Source organism: Ambystoma mexicanum, chromosome 5q (genome assembly GCF_040938575.1).
Source record: "Ambystoma mexicanum isolate Mex_15411 chromosome 5q, UKY_AmexF1_1, whole genome shotgun sequence".
Lineage (NCBI taxonomy): Eukaryota > Metazoa > Chordata > Amphibia > Caudata > Ambystomatidae > Ambystoma > Ambystoma mexicanum.
Window position 1 is genome coordinate 387,110,201 of NC_090933.1, and position 18,246 is coordinate 387,128,446.

Here is an 18,246-nt window from a genome sequence, read left to right on the forward strand (position 1 = left end):
GTGGGGTAAACCACACCTATGAAACCTTGGAACACCTGGTAGTCGAGTGTACGTTCTTTGATAACGATCTGGATTTTTCAAGGGTAACAATGGTATACATGAGTAGTTACAAGAATATTTCCATACCCATACCCTTTGCATATCAAGGAAATTATATTGCAGTGCTGCTTTATTTGGCCATGTTTGCATTGCTGAAGCAAGAGAGGCTGAGTAGAGCGTTTGCCAGTCAGAAAATTGCAGGGAAATACTGGGTTTATAAGGTCCCCTGCTCATAACGTCAATATTGTAAACCGGGTTAGACCACGGTATAGAAGATAGTTGGCATAATTAAGGTTTCTTAACAGAAGGCAAATGGCTGGTTACTGCTGTGGCTTGTGCTTATGAATGATTTTCCAGGTGGTCAGTGTGTTGCTAAAACTCTTCTGAATGGCACCGATAGGGAAGCTGAGCAAGAACGCATGCGCACACCTTGGAGGAACGCAGGTCAAATGTATATATTGACGACACTAAGGCAATGCTTTACCTGCACAAATGGAGGAGAGTAGGGGTCGGTGAGGCCAGAACGCCACAATTACGCCCACTGGCTTTTAGGTTTCACCACAACACATCCCTTGTTGCCGCCCACCTACAATGGGAGTTGAACCTGCAAGTGGACATTCTCAGAAGAAATTGACCCATTCGAACAACAAATGTTCAGTGCGTATCATGAAGGAGCCAGGGTGTTTCGAAAATACAAGCAGATTGTCTTTGGCACACTAGTTAGCATGGTTGATCAGGCAGTCGTTCGATGGGTGGCTGGCCTTTTAGTTTCATCACTCCACTCTCTTCTATCACCAACATTCGGTTGTATATATAGTCAGTGGTTGACTGTGCCTCTCTTGGCTCAGGTGTGGCAGTCACAGACTAATTTGACCTTAGTTACAAACGATCCAGATTACCGGTTCCTGTATTGCTTTTAATATTCCAGCTCCAGGTTCTGCTCAAGTTGAGATGTTAGTTAGGCTGTCGTATAACTGTTTTTTCCTTACTAACGGAGCTTGCTTTGGTTCACTTTTTTTTCTGGAGCTGACCTACCCACTTGCATTTCAGCAGATGGGGTTAGCCCTTCTTACTCTAGTCGTTTTCCTTGGTGGCAAGATTATTTTTGTTTAACCCCTTAGAGCTATGGATAATGTTTTTATCCATTATCTCACCTGTCAGTCTGGTCTCAAACTAGATTTGTGCAGGATTTCTCTTAGCTTCCAGGCCTACTTGCAAGTGGATTTCACATATTTGTATGCTGAGGAGCTTCGTGGTTAAAAGGCACTTTAATGCGCAGAGTTGTAGACTGGGTAGGGCTGGAGCAGGCAAGGCTCACCCAAAATCTGTAAATGCCCACTCAGCAGTGCAGTGTTGGCATTTACAGATGTTGTCACTTTGGTCTGCCCAAGGGTATGCAGTGATTTTGTGGAATCGCAAAAAACGAATCAAACTACAACTAATCCAAAATAATGAATTTAGGGAAAAAACTAAAGATGACGTTGGGAGTGGGAATAGTGCTTTTGGGGATGGGGGGAAACATACTGGGAACAAACAAAGGCGGGTTTTAACCCCCCAAAAGGAATGTTATTTTGGGATTGGTTATTTTGGCATTAGTTGTAATTGGATTAGTTATTTTGTGGTTCCACGTGATCACATGTAACTGGGCCCAACTACATTAGCTTCAGACCCCACTTGTTAGACAATCCTGGCTAAACCTCTGCACAGAAGTGACTGACGGTTCACACGCCTAAATGGTCCTGGGATTTTAATCTTTCAAGGCTGACTACTAAACCATTTTAACCTGTGCCTTCCTTTAACCTTAAACTGGTCACATTGCAATCTGTCTTCTTGATACCAATTACATCCTCTTGCAGGTTAAGTGGCTCTTTTGCCACAAAATCCACCGCTCAGTCTTACTTGCTCATCAGGAAATCGCTTTACCAGTAAGTAAGGCTCTCAAGTACCTTCTGGGGACTGTGAGGAATCTGAGGCATTCTCCCTTTTCCTCAATATATCCTCCCAGTTGGCCAGGGAAAGGCAGTCTCTTTTGTATCCTGACCCTGTGGGTGGATCTGCAAGGGAGGATCACCTGGGTGGACGAGACATTGGGAGTGGGGATGAGGGACCCTTGGATGAGACCTAGTATTCCCCCCATTTACCTTTTTATAAGGAGTCAAAATGTCCCACCAAGCCTTTATAGGGTATTACAATCTCTTCCCTATTATTCCAGAAAACACTCCCATACACACCAGTCGGGGACTGAGATGAGGAAGAGGCAACCCAGAGTCCTACATCCTCTTTATAAATGCAGACATACACAAACCCCACTCTGGTACTGGGATGAGGAAGAGGGATGCTGAGTACCATGACCGTTATGCAGTAAAGGAACCTTGCATGCACCTGAGGTCGGCATAAATGGCCCACCCAGGTGAGGCTAATGAGATCTCCTGTGGAATGCTTGCACCACGGAGGCGCATGCCTGAGGTGCGCAGGAGCGGCAGAGTCATTGCAGCTGAAGCAAATTGTGGCAGGAGAATTCAAACGGTCTCCGCTGGCAGAGCTGGTCTGCAGACCTTCAGTGGTAGTTGGGAGGTGCTCCTTCTCCATACAACCGAGGCGGCGGAGATCCTGGAACAGAGGCATACCAAGCCGGGAGCACCGGGAGCCACCATGTGCCTGCCGACATGGCAAGCAGCACCTGGAGACAGCGGACTAGGGGAGTCAAAGAAGCTTGAAAGACTCTGGGACACTGTGGGATCAAACGTGTGTTTTCTGCAGGTTGGATCGCTCAGGAGGGACCGTTTAGGCAATGTGAATGGCAGTAGCATGATAACCTAGAGGCTGAGAAAATTGAATAAAAGGCATTGAATACTGAACTGTGAACAAGATGGAATTGATAAAGCCAAGAAAGGGCCAGGGAAATTGAAGTCTTTGAAATTGTGAGTAGGGTGCAAGTTCCCTGCAGGAGAATAAACTGGGAATTTGATGGCAATTTATTCATTGTGCTTGAATGGAATTAAACCTTAAAGGAAGGGGATATTAAGAGTCTGTATATTAAGAGATGGATTTAAACCTGTGATTCATTCGTCAGAGGATTCTGTCTGTATTGGACCCCAGTACGACAAATGATGAGGAATCCTGCTGGGGATATGGCCATGGGGGGGTGGGGAGGGCCACTGGATTCCCTGTCCCACATGCTGTGGGAATGCCTGAGAGTGATTGGCTTTGGGGGGGGAGGGTCGAGTTCTGGGCAGGTTGGATTTTGGGAGTGATGTTTCCTAGATCACCTTATCCAGTAATTCTGCTCTCTGATACGGGAGATGTATTGTGGCTCGAGACTTTGGTAGCTGGGCACTGGTGATGGCAACTAAGCAAACTCTGAGGGTTGGGAAAACAAGGAAAAAGCTAGAGGGCTGGCTGTCTGATTTACAGACTGTCCAGCTAAGAGAACCCCTACTTGAATAAACCAAGGAAAAGGGGTTGAAGTTGTTTTGCCTAACAAGTGCTAAAGTGACTAAAGGGAAGAATAAGCCAAGTGAATGCTTAAAGCCTAAAAGGTTACAAAGTGGATTTTGAATTAATATTGCAAACTGAGAACGACTGAACTTGGGGCAGGGAACCCCAAGACTATTTGCAACTGTGTTGAACTTGGGGGAGGAGAAACTAAAAGCAAGCCATGCGCTGGAAGAAGCTGAGAAGTTTATTTTGAACACTGTTTCTTTGGTTTTCGACATCCTTACACACTGGTTTTAGTTTTGAGGTCAAGCATAGGTTTTGGACAAAGAACTTTGAACTTTGACAAACTAGCCTTAGTTTCTTTAGGTAGGAAAACCCCACCTTAACATAGATCACTTTAACTGCATCCTCACATTTGAAGAAATTTCATTTTAGAAAATGTAATCTGTTATCTGTCTTCATGATGCCTTCATAGTATCCTTCTGCCTACTCCGGTTTGCCTTTTACTTCGCGGGCCTTCTGTGCGAGCGCCTCTTCCCCGGACACTGTCCGCTTCTCTGCTCTGCTGGTCTTCATACATGGTCAGACTCCCGACCCATGCCGAGCTGAAACCAAAGACACCATCGTTCTCTTCCCTCTCCGCTTTTGACTGGCAGCTGATCGTCCAAAAGACTAGAGCATGTGCGTTCATTCTTGTCAGTGATCTTTATTACTCGTGGCCTCTTCCCAGTAGTTTGTTCTGGTGATATGCTACAAAACCACATGGGGGCATTGGGTGGTGTGGAACTTGAGGGTTTTGGAGGGAAAGTGGAAGAGTCAAAGAGATGCTGCTTTCTCTCAGAATGGTCCCTACTGTCAATGGGGTCCTCCCTCCCCATGGAATCCTCCTGCTGAGTACCACCCTCCCGCCACCCCGGGGCACAATCTGATAGCGGCCTCACCTCATGAGAAGGACCCCACCATCTATAGCAGTGACAATACCTCTGGAGTCGTCACATGTCCCATATCGCCTTTGTAGTGTCGCAGTGGCTAGGCTTCAGTGGATTGACACAATGTGCTCCTGCCAGGAACCTTTTTCTGTTGGAAGAGAGACAATTAGAGGGGAAGTTTAAGAGGATGGGTAAGCAGGAAGTGGATGCTACAGAGGGATGGATGCCGCATGGGAAGAATACCCTGGAAGATTGGCTCATTTCCCTGCGTGTCTGTTCTTTGTACCGCAGGTCACGCTGCAGAATATTCTTTCATTGGCCAAGCTTGTGCCAAGAGTGGCATAGTCTGGGACGTTTTGCAGTGATTATATCAAATGCAAAACTGATGAAAAAAAAGAGTGAATGAGAAACGACGAATACCAAAATGACTAATTCCGGGAAAAAAACTAAAAATGGGGTTGTGAAATAAGAAATTGGTTATTTTGGAATTAGTTGTGTTTGATTTATTTTTTCATTAGTTATAATTGCATGTAACGTAAGCGACTTGCTGTGCATCGAGGTTAATTTTATTGGTAACAGAATGGAGTGGTCAAATTAAGGTGCCTTACCTTGATTATGCCTTGCTAGACTTTATTTTGGTAATCTCAGGACTGCCTGATCAACCCTTCTAATTAATTGCCAATTTTATTTGTTGGCTTATATTTGGTAATTTTACTCCCCATTTTGAATGTTGCATTTAAGGAATCGTTTCCCCTTTTAATGGCTCCAAGTCAAGGATTTTTTATTTAAGTAGTATAACTGCAATGTTAAACGTTTTATTAAATTTGGAATTATGCTGTTTTGGCTTACAAATTTGAGGCCATTGAATGTTATGTTATTTGTAAAGGTCTTAATTTGTAAAGTGCCCGGTCACCACAAGGGTATCTCGGCGCTAAGACGGAATGGAAGGGTATTGGTGCAGCTGGACTTGGAGGTGAAAGGCCTACAATGTATGCACTGAAATCAATGTTTGAAATTTCATAAAATGTTCTCTCTCCTTCCTCACAATCTTTTGCAATTTTGCTTCAGATTACACGGGTCAAGGAGTCGACCAACTGCAGAATGTTATCGACACGATCAGGACCAATCCGGATGACCGGCGAATCATCCTGTGCGCCTGGAATCCCAAAGGTAGATTGGTGGGTGGGGGGGTTATTTTATTCTCACAGTTGTGCGTCAATTACTTGAACACACTGATTTTCTGCACCCCTTTTGCAGCAGTTATCGGTTCTTTTTATATTTATTCAGGATTGCATTTTATTTGTTAGTGATTATGTTTATAGTAAGTATTGATGTGTAACGTTATGAAAACCGAATCACAATAATAAAAAAATATATTTATTGAACCGCTTGACTGACTGCTTTCACCGACTTTGCTTCCTGGTTGATGTGAAATACCTGGTTTCTGGGTATGTTACAATCTTTATCTGCACTTGCTTTTTGTCCTGTGGAAAGAAATTCACCCTCCCTACATGCTGTCATTGATATTGCCCGATCTGTAGATTGTGGGTGCTCAAGGCTGTGACTTTGCAATGCAGGAGTCCTCATTTGAACGTTGTGCATCTGTGATCTTAGAAGAAGGGGCTTGGTCTCAAGGCCACTTATGTGGAAGCTTCACATTTCTGCCTTGTTTCCCTTCCCATAAGATTTTTGTGGCGCTCTTTGACAGGTACTTCACATCAATGAAATCTGATATTATGAAGGTGGGTCACCTTCATTTGCCACATATATTTTGGAGGTGAGCGGCTGGGTAGGGAAGAGTATTGGGCCAGATTTTGGTGGCACCATTAATCATTTCATGAAATGAGCAAGCTTTGAACATGTCCAGGAATTGATGAAGGCTGGTCTCAACTTGCATCCAAATTGTCATGTGCCACACAAGTGGTGGCAGTTATTCAAAACCTAAAATTCCATTTAGATCGGAGTCTCATTATGCCCATCAACATGTCAAGGCTGTTATGACTACTTCCCAGTCACGAGTATAGAACAAAATCCTGTCAAATTTAGAGTATTCAACCTTTGGAATATTCAAAATCCCGTTTCCTGCATGACCTGAGGAAACACTAAATGTTACTTTCACCCATGGGTGTAATTTTAGGGGGGGTACGGGGGTGTTTGTCCCCTCCAACTTTCATGGCACACCATGTCGTCCCTCATGTCCCCCCCCCCAACATTTTCAGCAAAGTTACTCACCTGCGATTGGACGAAGTCCCACAAAGCAGATAAAGGTTCCTGAGTGAGCAGTTAAGGCAGTACACTGTCCACATCGGGCACACAGGCCACAAAGCAGAAGAATGGAGTAGCCAGAAACCCCTTACTGCTGTGTATTTGGCAATTGGGGCCAGGCTAGTAAAAAAGTGCACACTTAAATTCCCTTCGGTGGGTTTGGTTGGCTGTGGCACCTCTGCGCCTCTTTCCCAGGCGCCGCAGTACTTCATGTCTTCCCTGGCAATGCATTGCAATGTCTCGGAGGTGGTTTGATGCAGAGGGGTATCCCGCAGTGATTCCCTTTTGTCCTCTGCCCTGCTGCAGCTTCTCGCTCTCTCCAACCTAGTGGAATCGCCAGCAGACATTTTGAGGTCTGCTTCTCACTCCTTGTCACCTCGTCCGGGACCTTGTCAGGCAGGGCTTCGTAGTGTAGGTCTGATGCTTGTATGCCTCTGTCTATGCCTCCGTGTTTCTCCCCGGAGTAGCACCTTACGCCAGCATCGGAGGGGCATAAAGAACGTGAGCTCCTGGGTGCAGGCTTCGATTAGCCCTGCTCCCTCGCAGGTAAAGGCATATTTCATTCTGTTGTAGATCAACAGGTGATCACGAGCTGAGAATCCTGGGTCCCCTGCAGGAATGTGCCAAGAACTGAGGCCTGGAATTGCATCACCTGCTTTATCAATGAAATTGGTGTCTCTACCTCGCTTCCAATCCAGAGCAAGGAGAAAGTGAAAACGCTGTACGTACAACGTATCTAAATTTCAATGTAGGGGTTCAGCATTAACTTAGTCCATTTCTTGGGGGAAATGCATGTGGCCCAGGTGTGTACACTTAACCCGTGCCAGTAATGGGCCACACTGCACCCACCCCACCAGCATGGTGATTCGCTAAGCAGCCTGCAATTTAAAAATGTTAATACCGCAGATTGGCCACAATCCTGGGCTTCAGATATTAAATAAGGTGCAGTACCCCAGAGGGGATTTTTTTTTTTTTACCCTTGCATTTCATGTAAAACACATGCCTACAACCAGTTTTCTCTCCTGGGGTGCCCCTTCAATTTCACGTGTGTATGTGTAGGATAAAGATAGCCATCTACAACGAATCCCAGTCCATGTGAGCCTTGAGCAGGTTCCCCGTCCACAACATCCATGGGCCTTCGCATCCCTGTTATACATTTCCTGTTTCCGAACATCTGTCTGTCCTGTGACCAATCTGGACAACTTTTTTCGCTTCTTCCCAGAGGGGAGGCACCCCCTTTGAGGCTAAGTAGGTGAACATGCTAAGCAAGACCCTCCCAGTCCAAAGCGCCTTGTCTGCTTATGTGGATATTGGAAATACCTTGGCTTCTCCTGTAAATGCTATGTTCAACAAAGATCCTTCTTTGTCTCTATTGGATTCAGGTAATGCTGAATATCACCTGAATACCATAGCCGAGGAACACTTGAGACAATTCTTGTTACAATTATAAAGAGTGAATTGTGAATGGAAGAGAACTGCTACACTGAGGTGAGTTTTTATAGCAGTGCCGTCGTGGAGGGGCAAAGCCACTGCAGAGCCAGCGGTGGCGTGTGTGGAGAGTGTTCTAGCTGGAGGCTAGACCGAAGGTGCCTTGATCGAGCAAGAGGCTCTGGTCAGGGTACGATAGACAGGAAGACAACCATCTTGTCTGGTGGTGCAGCCACTGACTTTAACAGTGGCAGGCCTGGGTCCCTGTAACAGACTGCGCGACCAGACTGGCGAGGAGCCGAAATCGCTCAGTTCTGCCCGACCAGCGCATCTTTGCCCTGGAAGCGGCACCGTCTGAAACACTGCTGCTGCTGAAGTGGGGCTGCCAGGAAGTATTGAAACTGTTTCACAGAGTACCCAAACGGATGCAGGAGTGGGAAGACCTTAGGAACGTTGCATGTCGCAGCTGGAAGAACCATAAAGAGTGGGAGAATTTCAGAAAGCTGATTGGGCACACAGGCCCCTGTAAACCGAGTGAAAGAGATTGAACATCGTTTGCCAAGACTAGAATAGCCACACAAGCTAGTGAATATTGCAATTGTAAAATAAAGGCATCTACGAGAGGACCGCAGGAGTGTGGGTAATCCTAATACCCGAAGGTGGGAAACTGAGCTGTCTTGCCCATTGACCCTGAAGGGATGTGTACATGAGCCTGAGGAGAATATCAGAAGAAAATGTTAGAAAAGAAAAAATTTAAAAAGATTTTACTAAGGGGGTGGAACGTGAAACCATTACAAAAGATTATTTAAATTTCTACTAAAATACTCTGAATATTGTGAGAAATATACTGTTGCACACTAAAGAACGTTGAGACTGTTAGCAAATGTAAACGGGGTGGGAGGCCAAGCAGAAGTCCACACCTAGGCTGTTGTCCTTGCCTTCCTTTTTAGTTTTGGCTATTAGGTAGCACTGAAAGCGTTATCTATAAAGCCGCACTATTGTCATTCAAATAGCTTGTAATGGGGGCTTTGAGGTTTGAATGCTTTAAAATGGAGGTTGACCTATGAGGATGACTTATGTAGTTTGGCTATGTGTCCCACCAATTTAACGCCCATTGCAAAGTCAAATCTATAGGCTTTGCCTCCCATTTTTCCTGTAACCACATATCTTTTTGCTCTTTTTGGCTGAATTTCTACTGTGGTGAATTTGTTAGCCATTTTGACTTCCAAAATGGAAGCCGGCATCAGTTAATGTTATCTGACTTGATGCTTTTAAAATATATTTATTGCAACATTCAACCTGTTACATTACACATTTTACAGTATTTTTTTATTAAAATTAAACATAGTGTAATAGAAGTTTTGGTTTAAAATGGGTCTGAAAATGTACATCTAGTGAATTGTGGGAGATGGGTCAAGTAGTTTTAGATGGAAGGAGCACCAGATTGCCTGTGCAGTTAGTGATGTGATTGGATGTGCAACAAAGGTTACTGCGCACGCAGAAGATTGTTTCATTCGGCATTGCGCTATCGCGCTCCCCACCGCCTGCTGTCTCTCCCCTTAAGGGTTTCTGGAGCTCAGATTTAATGAAGAATTGCCCACGTTTTTTCCCTGTGGCACATTAGCGAGGTAATCTTGCCTTCCAAGCTCATCAAGAACGGAGGGAAGATGCCCTTGAAGCTTCAGTGGTGGGGGGGGGTCCCCCATAGTCTTCCTTGACTGTTTGAGAACAAAGCTTCCCATATATGTTCAAGCTGCACTTATGTGGGCCAACTACTTTACTGCTGAGGGCGACAGCCGGAACTCTGTTTCCTCTCCTTCGCGGGGATGTGCGGCTTCTAACAGAAGCATCCAAACCTTTGCGATCAAAGCACCTGAGCATCCGGTGAGCCGCTGTGATTTCTTCAGCGACATTGACCTCTCCACAAGGAGTGGGCTGGAGAAGGCAAACCCAAAAGGAGCGTGGATCATCGTTGGAAGGCATGGACAAAGGTAGTGGAGGAGAGAACGTTACGGCCCGGGAAATGATTCAAAGGTACACACACACCAATTGAGCAAAGGACCTAATGAGGAAAAATCAAGGTCGACAAGGCAGGAGGTTAGAGGGGTCCATCACTGCAATTTAGTGCATATAAAACGGGCATCCATACAGTAATGTTGGTGATGTGTATGGCAAACCTGCTTAGATTTATAAATCCCAAACCCTGAGTTGGCTGTTGGTGACGTCCACCTACCACTGCCCATATGTATATACATATAAATTGTAGCTAATCTGCTGAAGATGAGGAGCAGAGGGATATGTTCTGCTCAGGTTCATGCACTCTGGTAAGGGCTGAAGCTGGGATTTCGAGAACACTTCAAAATGTAGGGACTTCACCACATAATTTATCACATCTAGATATTAGGTGTGAAACTAGCTGTAAGTAAATGCTGAACCTATTGGCATTGCCAGTTGGGTGTTTTCAAAAGTGGTTTGGCCAGTTGGTGATTAGGTTCCGGAGAGAAGTCTTTTAATTTGGACTTGACGTGCACTTAGTTTTTGCTTTTCTAGATGGGGACGTTCTTCATTTTCTTTTCAATTTGAATAAAATTCATTAAACATGTCAACTTGTCTGACTCTTCTGGTTTGCCACACTTCCTTTCAATAACCTGGGCAGCTGCAGTCTGCTTTGTCGTTTCAAGTTGCCCACAATGTAGTCCCAATATATATCCCAGCACAGGTTCTTTTTCTTAATCCTTCCTTTGTTTTTCCCCAGCATGGACATCCCTGCATTGCCGCGGGTTGCTGCTATGGGCTAATGAGCGTACTACTCTTGAGTAAGGCTGGGCTATCGTGTATCTCCCTAGGTTGACTTTCTTCTGCAGAAAGATGGCTCTCTTCCCCAACCCACCCCCCTGACTGTCTTCCCTAGCCCCCACTGCGTCCACGAGTTAACCCGGGTTGCAACATGGACCTGACACACTCACCACATTAACACGGTCTCCAAATCCTGGTGCCTACACCTGCATTCTCAGATGAAGCTTCCCCTATCCGCACAGTCACTGCAATCCTGTCCATCGTCCTCTCCCACCTATGCCAACTCCTTCTACGGAGTGGCCCCTGCTTATCAATTCAGACTGCGCCAAAGGGTCAAGAATTCTGCATCTAGGCTTCTCCTTGCCCTCAGATCCAGAGAACACACAACTGCTGTCCTCCACTGTCTCCCGATGATGGGCCGCTTTCAAACCCATGTGCATCACTCACCGTGCATTCCACAAGACAGCACCAGAATACCTTCAACAAAAAAAAATCATCCCCTACCAGCCCGACAAACCTGCTTTCAGGCACTTCACTCCTCCTGGTGATTTTCTCCACCCCCCCCCACCCCCTCAAAATCCCACAAGAATAGGAGGTTCCACCTTCTGTCCAATCCCCCACTATCTGGTATACAATGCTGCCTAACATCGCATTGAGTATCACTTGGCATTCCGTAGGGCCCTCAAGGCATAGCTATACTCCCCAAGTCCCCCCCCCACTCTAAACCAGCCAATCACTCTAGGCAGAGGCAGCAGTGAACTCTCATGCTCTCACTGAATGACACTAAGAATAATCTAACAATCGCCAGCAGAACACAGAGAGCCCATGTCGCATCCATGAAACCAAGAAACCAGCAACAGCAGACAGGTGCATATCTCACTCCATGCTTAAGATGGCCGATGACAAGGCCACTCACCTGCACACATCTGCAACCATAATCCAGTCTCAACGACACATTGCACAACAACTCTGCCATTAGAATGCAGCTATTCTCGCATGACATAAATTCAGTCTAGCTGGACACAGAATGCGAGAGAGTAGAATGAATTCTTCCAAACGTCAAAGCACCCATCCATTTGCCAGCTAGGTATGGGTAGCTAGTATGGACCTGGCCACCCTTACCCAATTTTCGCTTTGGATAAAATGCACACGCATTCTAAAATCTTTGATAAATTTCCCATGCCTGGACTTCGGTCCCCCGAGGACGTTCAACCTACACTGCGTTGCATTTCTACCAATGGTGAAAGGCACTATACAACTGGGCTACTACTGTTGGGCATTTTTTCCGTAATGTTTTGTGGACAGTTGGGCAACACTAGATTTGTATGAATAATGAAGGCTTCGGCTGCCCACTGCCCTCCTCTTTAAGTGGTACCCTTCCCTGTCCCTTGTAGCAGCTGTCTCCTGACACTCCTGCCTTGCAGGTCTGCCAGAAGGAGAGTTGGGGATAATAGGACTGCCTCCACCAGCCCCGGAACACCATGCCTCCCCTAAACTCCAGAAGAGCCCAACAGCAGAACCTGCATGTTATAACAATCCCAGGAGATGACCAGATGCGTGAGAGTAAGCAAAACAAGGCATTCTTTGGCAGGACTGCTACCCATATGATGCACGCCAATTCTTTTTTTTTTATTAAAATGATTTAGTTTGACCTCAAAATTTACATTTTGCCACATTGAAATTTCAACAATAACTTATTCATATTGATTATAAGGAAGAGCAAAAGAGACGCCAAAAGACAAAATAATTCATTAGTCTCAAGCTTTATTTCCATGATCACTTTGGTATCTACAGAGATTCTATTTCTGTTCTTTCAAGGTCCAGTTGTCTGTACTTCAACATTGTTCAGCATTGAGTCCCAAAATTGAATGACTCTGCTAGTCAGTAATTTATAATTTCCCAGAAATTATGTATTCCCAGCGATCATTAATGCCAATTTTTCTCACTTCTTGAGGGAGCAAATTGGTGTATTTTTTTCCATTTCTCAGTTATTGCCAGACATTCCATAATCAAGTGGCATAGAGATTCTGTTTGGCACAAATGCAAAATCTACAAAAATTGTTTTCCTTCGGGAGTTGGCGAGTATACGCAAGGTATTCACGCGTCGGTAGAACATTCAGTCTTAGTTAAATGTCTCTGCTGTGCTGATCCGGAAATGGATTCAAGTATTGCGTAAATTGATTAAGAGCTCTTGTCTCTAAATTGGGGTACAAGTCCATTTTGTAGACCAGTTTGTCTTTTAGTGTCTTAATTCAATCGTTTCTTTGGAGTTTTTGCTTTACTTTCTGTGGACTTTTTTTTTTTTTTCTTTTTTTTTTTAAGCATTTCTTCAGTCACTTTTGTATCTTCCATCAATTGGTGACAATACGTTTTCCAAACATTTACTAACATTGCATTTATCGAATTTGATTTGTCATGCAGAATATTAATTGGTGGAATAATATCGTCCACCAAAGAGGTCGAGGTACTGCCAGATGACTATGGAATCTAAGGATTGTATCGCAAGTTAGTACCTGATCCTTGGCATAGGATATGACTTACTTTCCTCCAACAGATGGCTTCTATTTTAGTCAAAATTTTGCTTGAAATATTAATTTAAGATTCACTCCCGTGGGTCAGAATAGTTCCACTTTTTGCCTATAAAATGTCCTCACCGGAGTTGGATAGTATTTTCCGTACTTTTTGTGGATGGGCTAAGGCTTGTCGTGCTAAGGACATTGATTTTGTTTTTAAGTGGGCCATCCACCCTGATCTATTGACTGGTTGACCCATATTTCTAAATATTTGACTGCTTGGATTGGAGACGGTCTTTCTCCTCAAATGATTATGCACAGCGACTTCTTTTTTGGATTGTCGATTTTTGTCAAGGCCATGACTTCTGAAATTAACATACAGGTTATTTGTATCTGTGTATTGAACTAGTGCTGTTAACCTTTTTTGTAGGCCCATTTGCGTTTTATCAAATAAGACGATGTTGTCCGCAAACAAATGTACGGAAATTTAGTAGAATTCAGGATTGGTGAATCACCCGTTAGTGACCTCCTTTTTATTGCACTCTTCAGGTGCGTCCACTATTTTCTGTGCTGGTGACATGTAAGAATTCACGTGTGCTTTGAACATCCTATCCAGCCAAAAACCTAACGAACAATAGAATACAAAACCAATATTTAATTTCCAGTAATTTATGTAAATTGTAGTCTCAGTTTTGCTGTCAATCTTGGTCCTGATGGGACTCTTAAAGCCCCCTCCTCCCTCTGCACCCGGACTTATGATCGGTGCTCCTGCTTCCAGTGCTGATTTAGTCTCAAGATATAGGCCTGTCTGACTCAGTGCTGCACATGCGTCTATTGGATCTCCTTCCTCATGAGGTGTTGATTTTGGGAGTGTTGTGTCAAGACAGATTGTCTACTTAACAAAACCACCTTGTATTGCACATGATTGAACGACATCCTTGTTTCACTGTGACCATAGATCTGTCGCTTCCCAAGGTACTGCCTCGTATGGAAGGCTCCAGTTTGTGGGTGGTAAGGTTATGGAAGGAGATCGAAGGTGGCATGATTGTTATGAGACTTATAATGCTAAGAGGATTCCCTACCTCAAAATAATATTCTAAGGAGGATGTGTCCAATTCTTATTTCCAGCCCTCACACTTGGAGTTTAAAATAATGCGAAAGAACTTTGAGACTAAAGAAAATATTCTGTTTCACTTGCAAGTTCCAAAATGCTGCAACAAATAATGCTTAAAGGAAGGACAACTTTACACCAAGGTTGTTGTGCCCTCTGAATGCTCAATGAGGGTCTTGTCTTCAGTCTCTTTGGTTTCACAGCCTAGCTGGTACACTATCCTGCCAAGTACTGTGACTGTGAAGAGTGCTTTGCTCTCTTCATATGTGAGTGAGTCTTCGACTTTTCCGTCTCTGTATTTTTCTCCTTGCTGTATTACTGCTGCATTGCTGGTCACAGCCAACCTGGCATATTCTCCTGCCGCGTACTGTGGGCATGAAGATTGCCTTGGCTTTCTTGATGTGGGTGCAAGTCCCAGACTCTCTTTGCTTTAATTGTCCATCTTCTTTTGCTGCTGCTACTACTACTCTGTGGTTCACAGCCAAACAGGTATACTCTTCTGCCAGGTGCTGCAAGAATGAAGATTGCTATGGCTCTCTGCATATGGAGTGGTCTTCTTGTTTTAATACTACTTTGGTCACAGCCAACCTCGTCTACTCTCCTGTGACTATGAAGATTGGTGTGGAAGCTTTGATTTGATATATGGGTCCCAAACTCTCGTGATTCTGCCTTTTTATCCTTCCCGTGAACTGTCCCAGTCTCCCCTACCTCTCTGGAGAGCTTACCGGTGCTTCTTAGTTGTTTGGCTAGTGCTTCAGGCTTCCACAGCTTCCCTTCGCTGCTTCCACAGGCTCCACACTGCTCCTGGCCTCTGAGCTGCTTGTCTCTGCTTCCCCATGCACTCCAGGCTTCCTGACTGGATGGGATCCATGCCTCTTCCTCGTCTCAGCAGTGAGGTCATCATTTCTCACTATGTTGGTGCTGTTCCCTCTCCAGTATTTCTTGGCAAAGTGGCAGTCTTTGCAGACCTAAATTGTAGTGTCGGGTTATGTCTTGTGCGGGGTAACTGGGAGAGGGAGGTTGGAGTGTAGGGGAATAATACTGCGTATATCCCAAGATGCTGTCCCTCGTCCCATAGGGAAGGGGTTGCCGTCCCTGTAAGATCCACCAGCTGAGCACCACCCCCAGGGAGACTACTGTGTAGCACAGCCCCCCCCGGCCTCCAGCCTTCTCCCCCCCCCCCCCCGCCCATTGAAGCACTGATGACATCCTGGGATTAGTCACAGGGTGGACTTTTTTTTTTTTGGATCTAGGACTTCATCACATAACGTGACACATTTTGTGTCCATATGGCATCTCGCACTTTGTTCTTATCCACTAGTGTTTGGTGCACGTGATTCTAGTCCGACTGGCATTGTTCTTGACGGCTAGTCCGGTATTGTCAACTTTTTATGTCCCCACCATGCATTTGTGTGAACCTTGAGTGTGGCATGGTACGGTATGTCAGGAATTTGCACAATGCTTCTGAAAACTGCCTGTTTTTTTTTCCTAAGCAATCCAGAATGGTTGCAGTAATTTTAAAATCACCTGTAACCTCAAGAATAATCTAGTGTCCTTACCAAACTCTGCTTCCCGATTCGCCCTTGGCCAGTATGGGGTTATATGAACATGTCAGGTTTTGTGTGAATTGTCTGAATTCTGCTCCTTGGAGGAAGGTCATTGTCCGACTCAATGGATTCCGAAAGGCCATGAGCAGCAAATGCGTTCTGCAATCCCGAAATTGCAGCGGTGTGATGTAGTGGCCACAAACTCCACCTCTTTATCTGGAAAAATCCACACTCCTGGGGAGATGCCGATTCCTCGCCTTCTGTTTTTGCCAAAATCAAAATCAGCACTTGTGTTTTTACCAAGGATGTGTGCAGATTGAATGGGTGGTTGTCTGTTTGCTGTGGCCTACACTATTTGCAGCCTTGTGTACATGCTTCCACAACCTTTCCTTTTCCCCAGGAACTGTATATTCTCTTTGAGCAAGGATTTCTTTTTGACTGCACCTTAATGGTTGCACAACCATGTCCACCAAGTGGACTGTCAAACCATACTGCTCTGAATGGGATTCGTTTAACTGTGCATGCTAACCGTGACTGGCTTACCTTGGGTTTCTACAGAATATCCGTTATCACGTTACAAATGGTGCTGCTTTTGGGACTTCCCAAGCATGCACTCGTGTTTTATGCTTGCTGTTCTCCACATTGACTTCCTATTAAATGGAACAAGTGTAAGGCCCTGTTTCGTATTCAAATGCTTGCATAGTATGGCCCCAAATATTTGCACTCAATATCCGTCCCTACAAACCAGGTTGATCCTTGTGCTCTTAAAATCTTTACTTTTATTTTTTAAAAACTTTACAAATCCCGAATTCTAGGTTTAGATTCAGGGGGGGGGAGTAGCTTTTCTGTTGCTGTGCCCCGTTTGGGGAATGAGCTACCTCCTGCTCAATGTAAACTGAACAATTATTTTCTTTTCCATAAATCTTTGAGATTCTGTTAGTCTTAACTTCTATTGTGTCGATCGAGCTGAATGTTCTAGTCACTGTGATGTTCAGTCTACCTCTGCTGCCCTATACATGTATTGAAACATTCAGGGCACACTCAACATTGCATGCATTCTGTGCTTTTCGTGTGTCGAGTCTTACCAGCAAGAAACGTATTAGATATGAACCATTTTATTACTTGAATACAGTTATCATCATGTGATGCCATAGCAATCTGTTCTTTGGACATTTCTTTGGACAGCAATGCTGGAGTATAGTTTTAAAGTAATCTTCGGCTGGTGTCTCTTCCTACTAGCTTCAGGCCTGGAGTTTGTATTGGGTGCCTGGAAAGGTAGTCCATGCGATTGTCGTCCCCAGGTCTGAAATTAACTGATCCTCATATTCTTGTAATTGCAATAACCATCTTTCTGTCCTTGGTATAGGGTGTTGTTCTCAGCCATTCGTTATAGGAAGCAGTGGTGTGTGGCCTGTTACAACCAGTCTTGTGACGTATACATAGAGCTGAACATGTTTGCAATGCCAGAGCCTCCCTTTCATTTTGAGTTGGTGCCCTGCTAGGAAAAGCCACAGGCACTCTTTGCCCAATTGGATGTACCTGCAACAGTAGGGGCTTGCATTGCCAAAATACCGGTCATGGGAGGCCTTGAAAAACGCCATGGTTTACATCTTTTAATGTCGGTTTCATTTGATTAACGCATGCTGTTCCTTTATTGACCACTCCCATGGGCTGGCCATACGTGTGAGCTTGTGCGGCTTCTCGTCTCCACGGCCCTCTTGGCTCGCTCACACCTTCTCTTCCGTTCCGGCGGCCTTCTGTGTTCACGAGTCCCGACCTGGGACTTGCGTCCTCCGCTGCACAGCTCACCTACACGGTGCATTTTTCAAATTTGAATGTCACGCGCACTGAAGGGGTGGCAAATAAACTAGTCTGCAGATTAGTCTTTTGAGTTCCTGTTCCTTATTCCTCTTCCCCGTCCCAGTACCGGAGTGATTATGTGTGTTGGAATGCATGGTTGACTTTGGATGACATTGGATCCTCCGCTCTGATTTGGTTTTCCATTGGTATTTCACATAAAGGCATATTAGAAAAAGGTGTTGCTAACTGGTTTTTCTTAGGGATCTTACACAAAGGTACAGGGGTATACCTGAAACAAAGGGTGCCATATGTGGGTTGAGTTAAAGGTGGGGTGGTGTTCTTTCCACAGACTTTTAGTGAAGTTTTCTTCACTTCCTCTA

At 44.9% G+C, this 18,246-nt stretch overlaps 1 protein-coding gene across 1 annotated transcript in view; it reads left to right on the plus strand.

Moving 5' to 3' along the window:
- Positions 1 to 18,246, plus strand: part of TYMS (thymidylate synthetase) — a 214,681-nt gene that overhangs the window by 98,662 nt on the left and 97,773 nt on the right. The window contains exon 4 of the mRNA XM_069620874.1: positions 5,475 to 5,576. Within this exon, the coding sequence (XP_069476975.1) occupies positions 5,475 to 5,576 (102 nt within the window). The remainder of the gene's footprint in view (positions 1 to 5,474; positions 5,577 to 18,246) is intronic.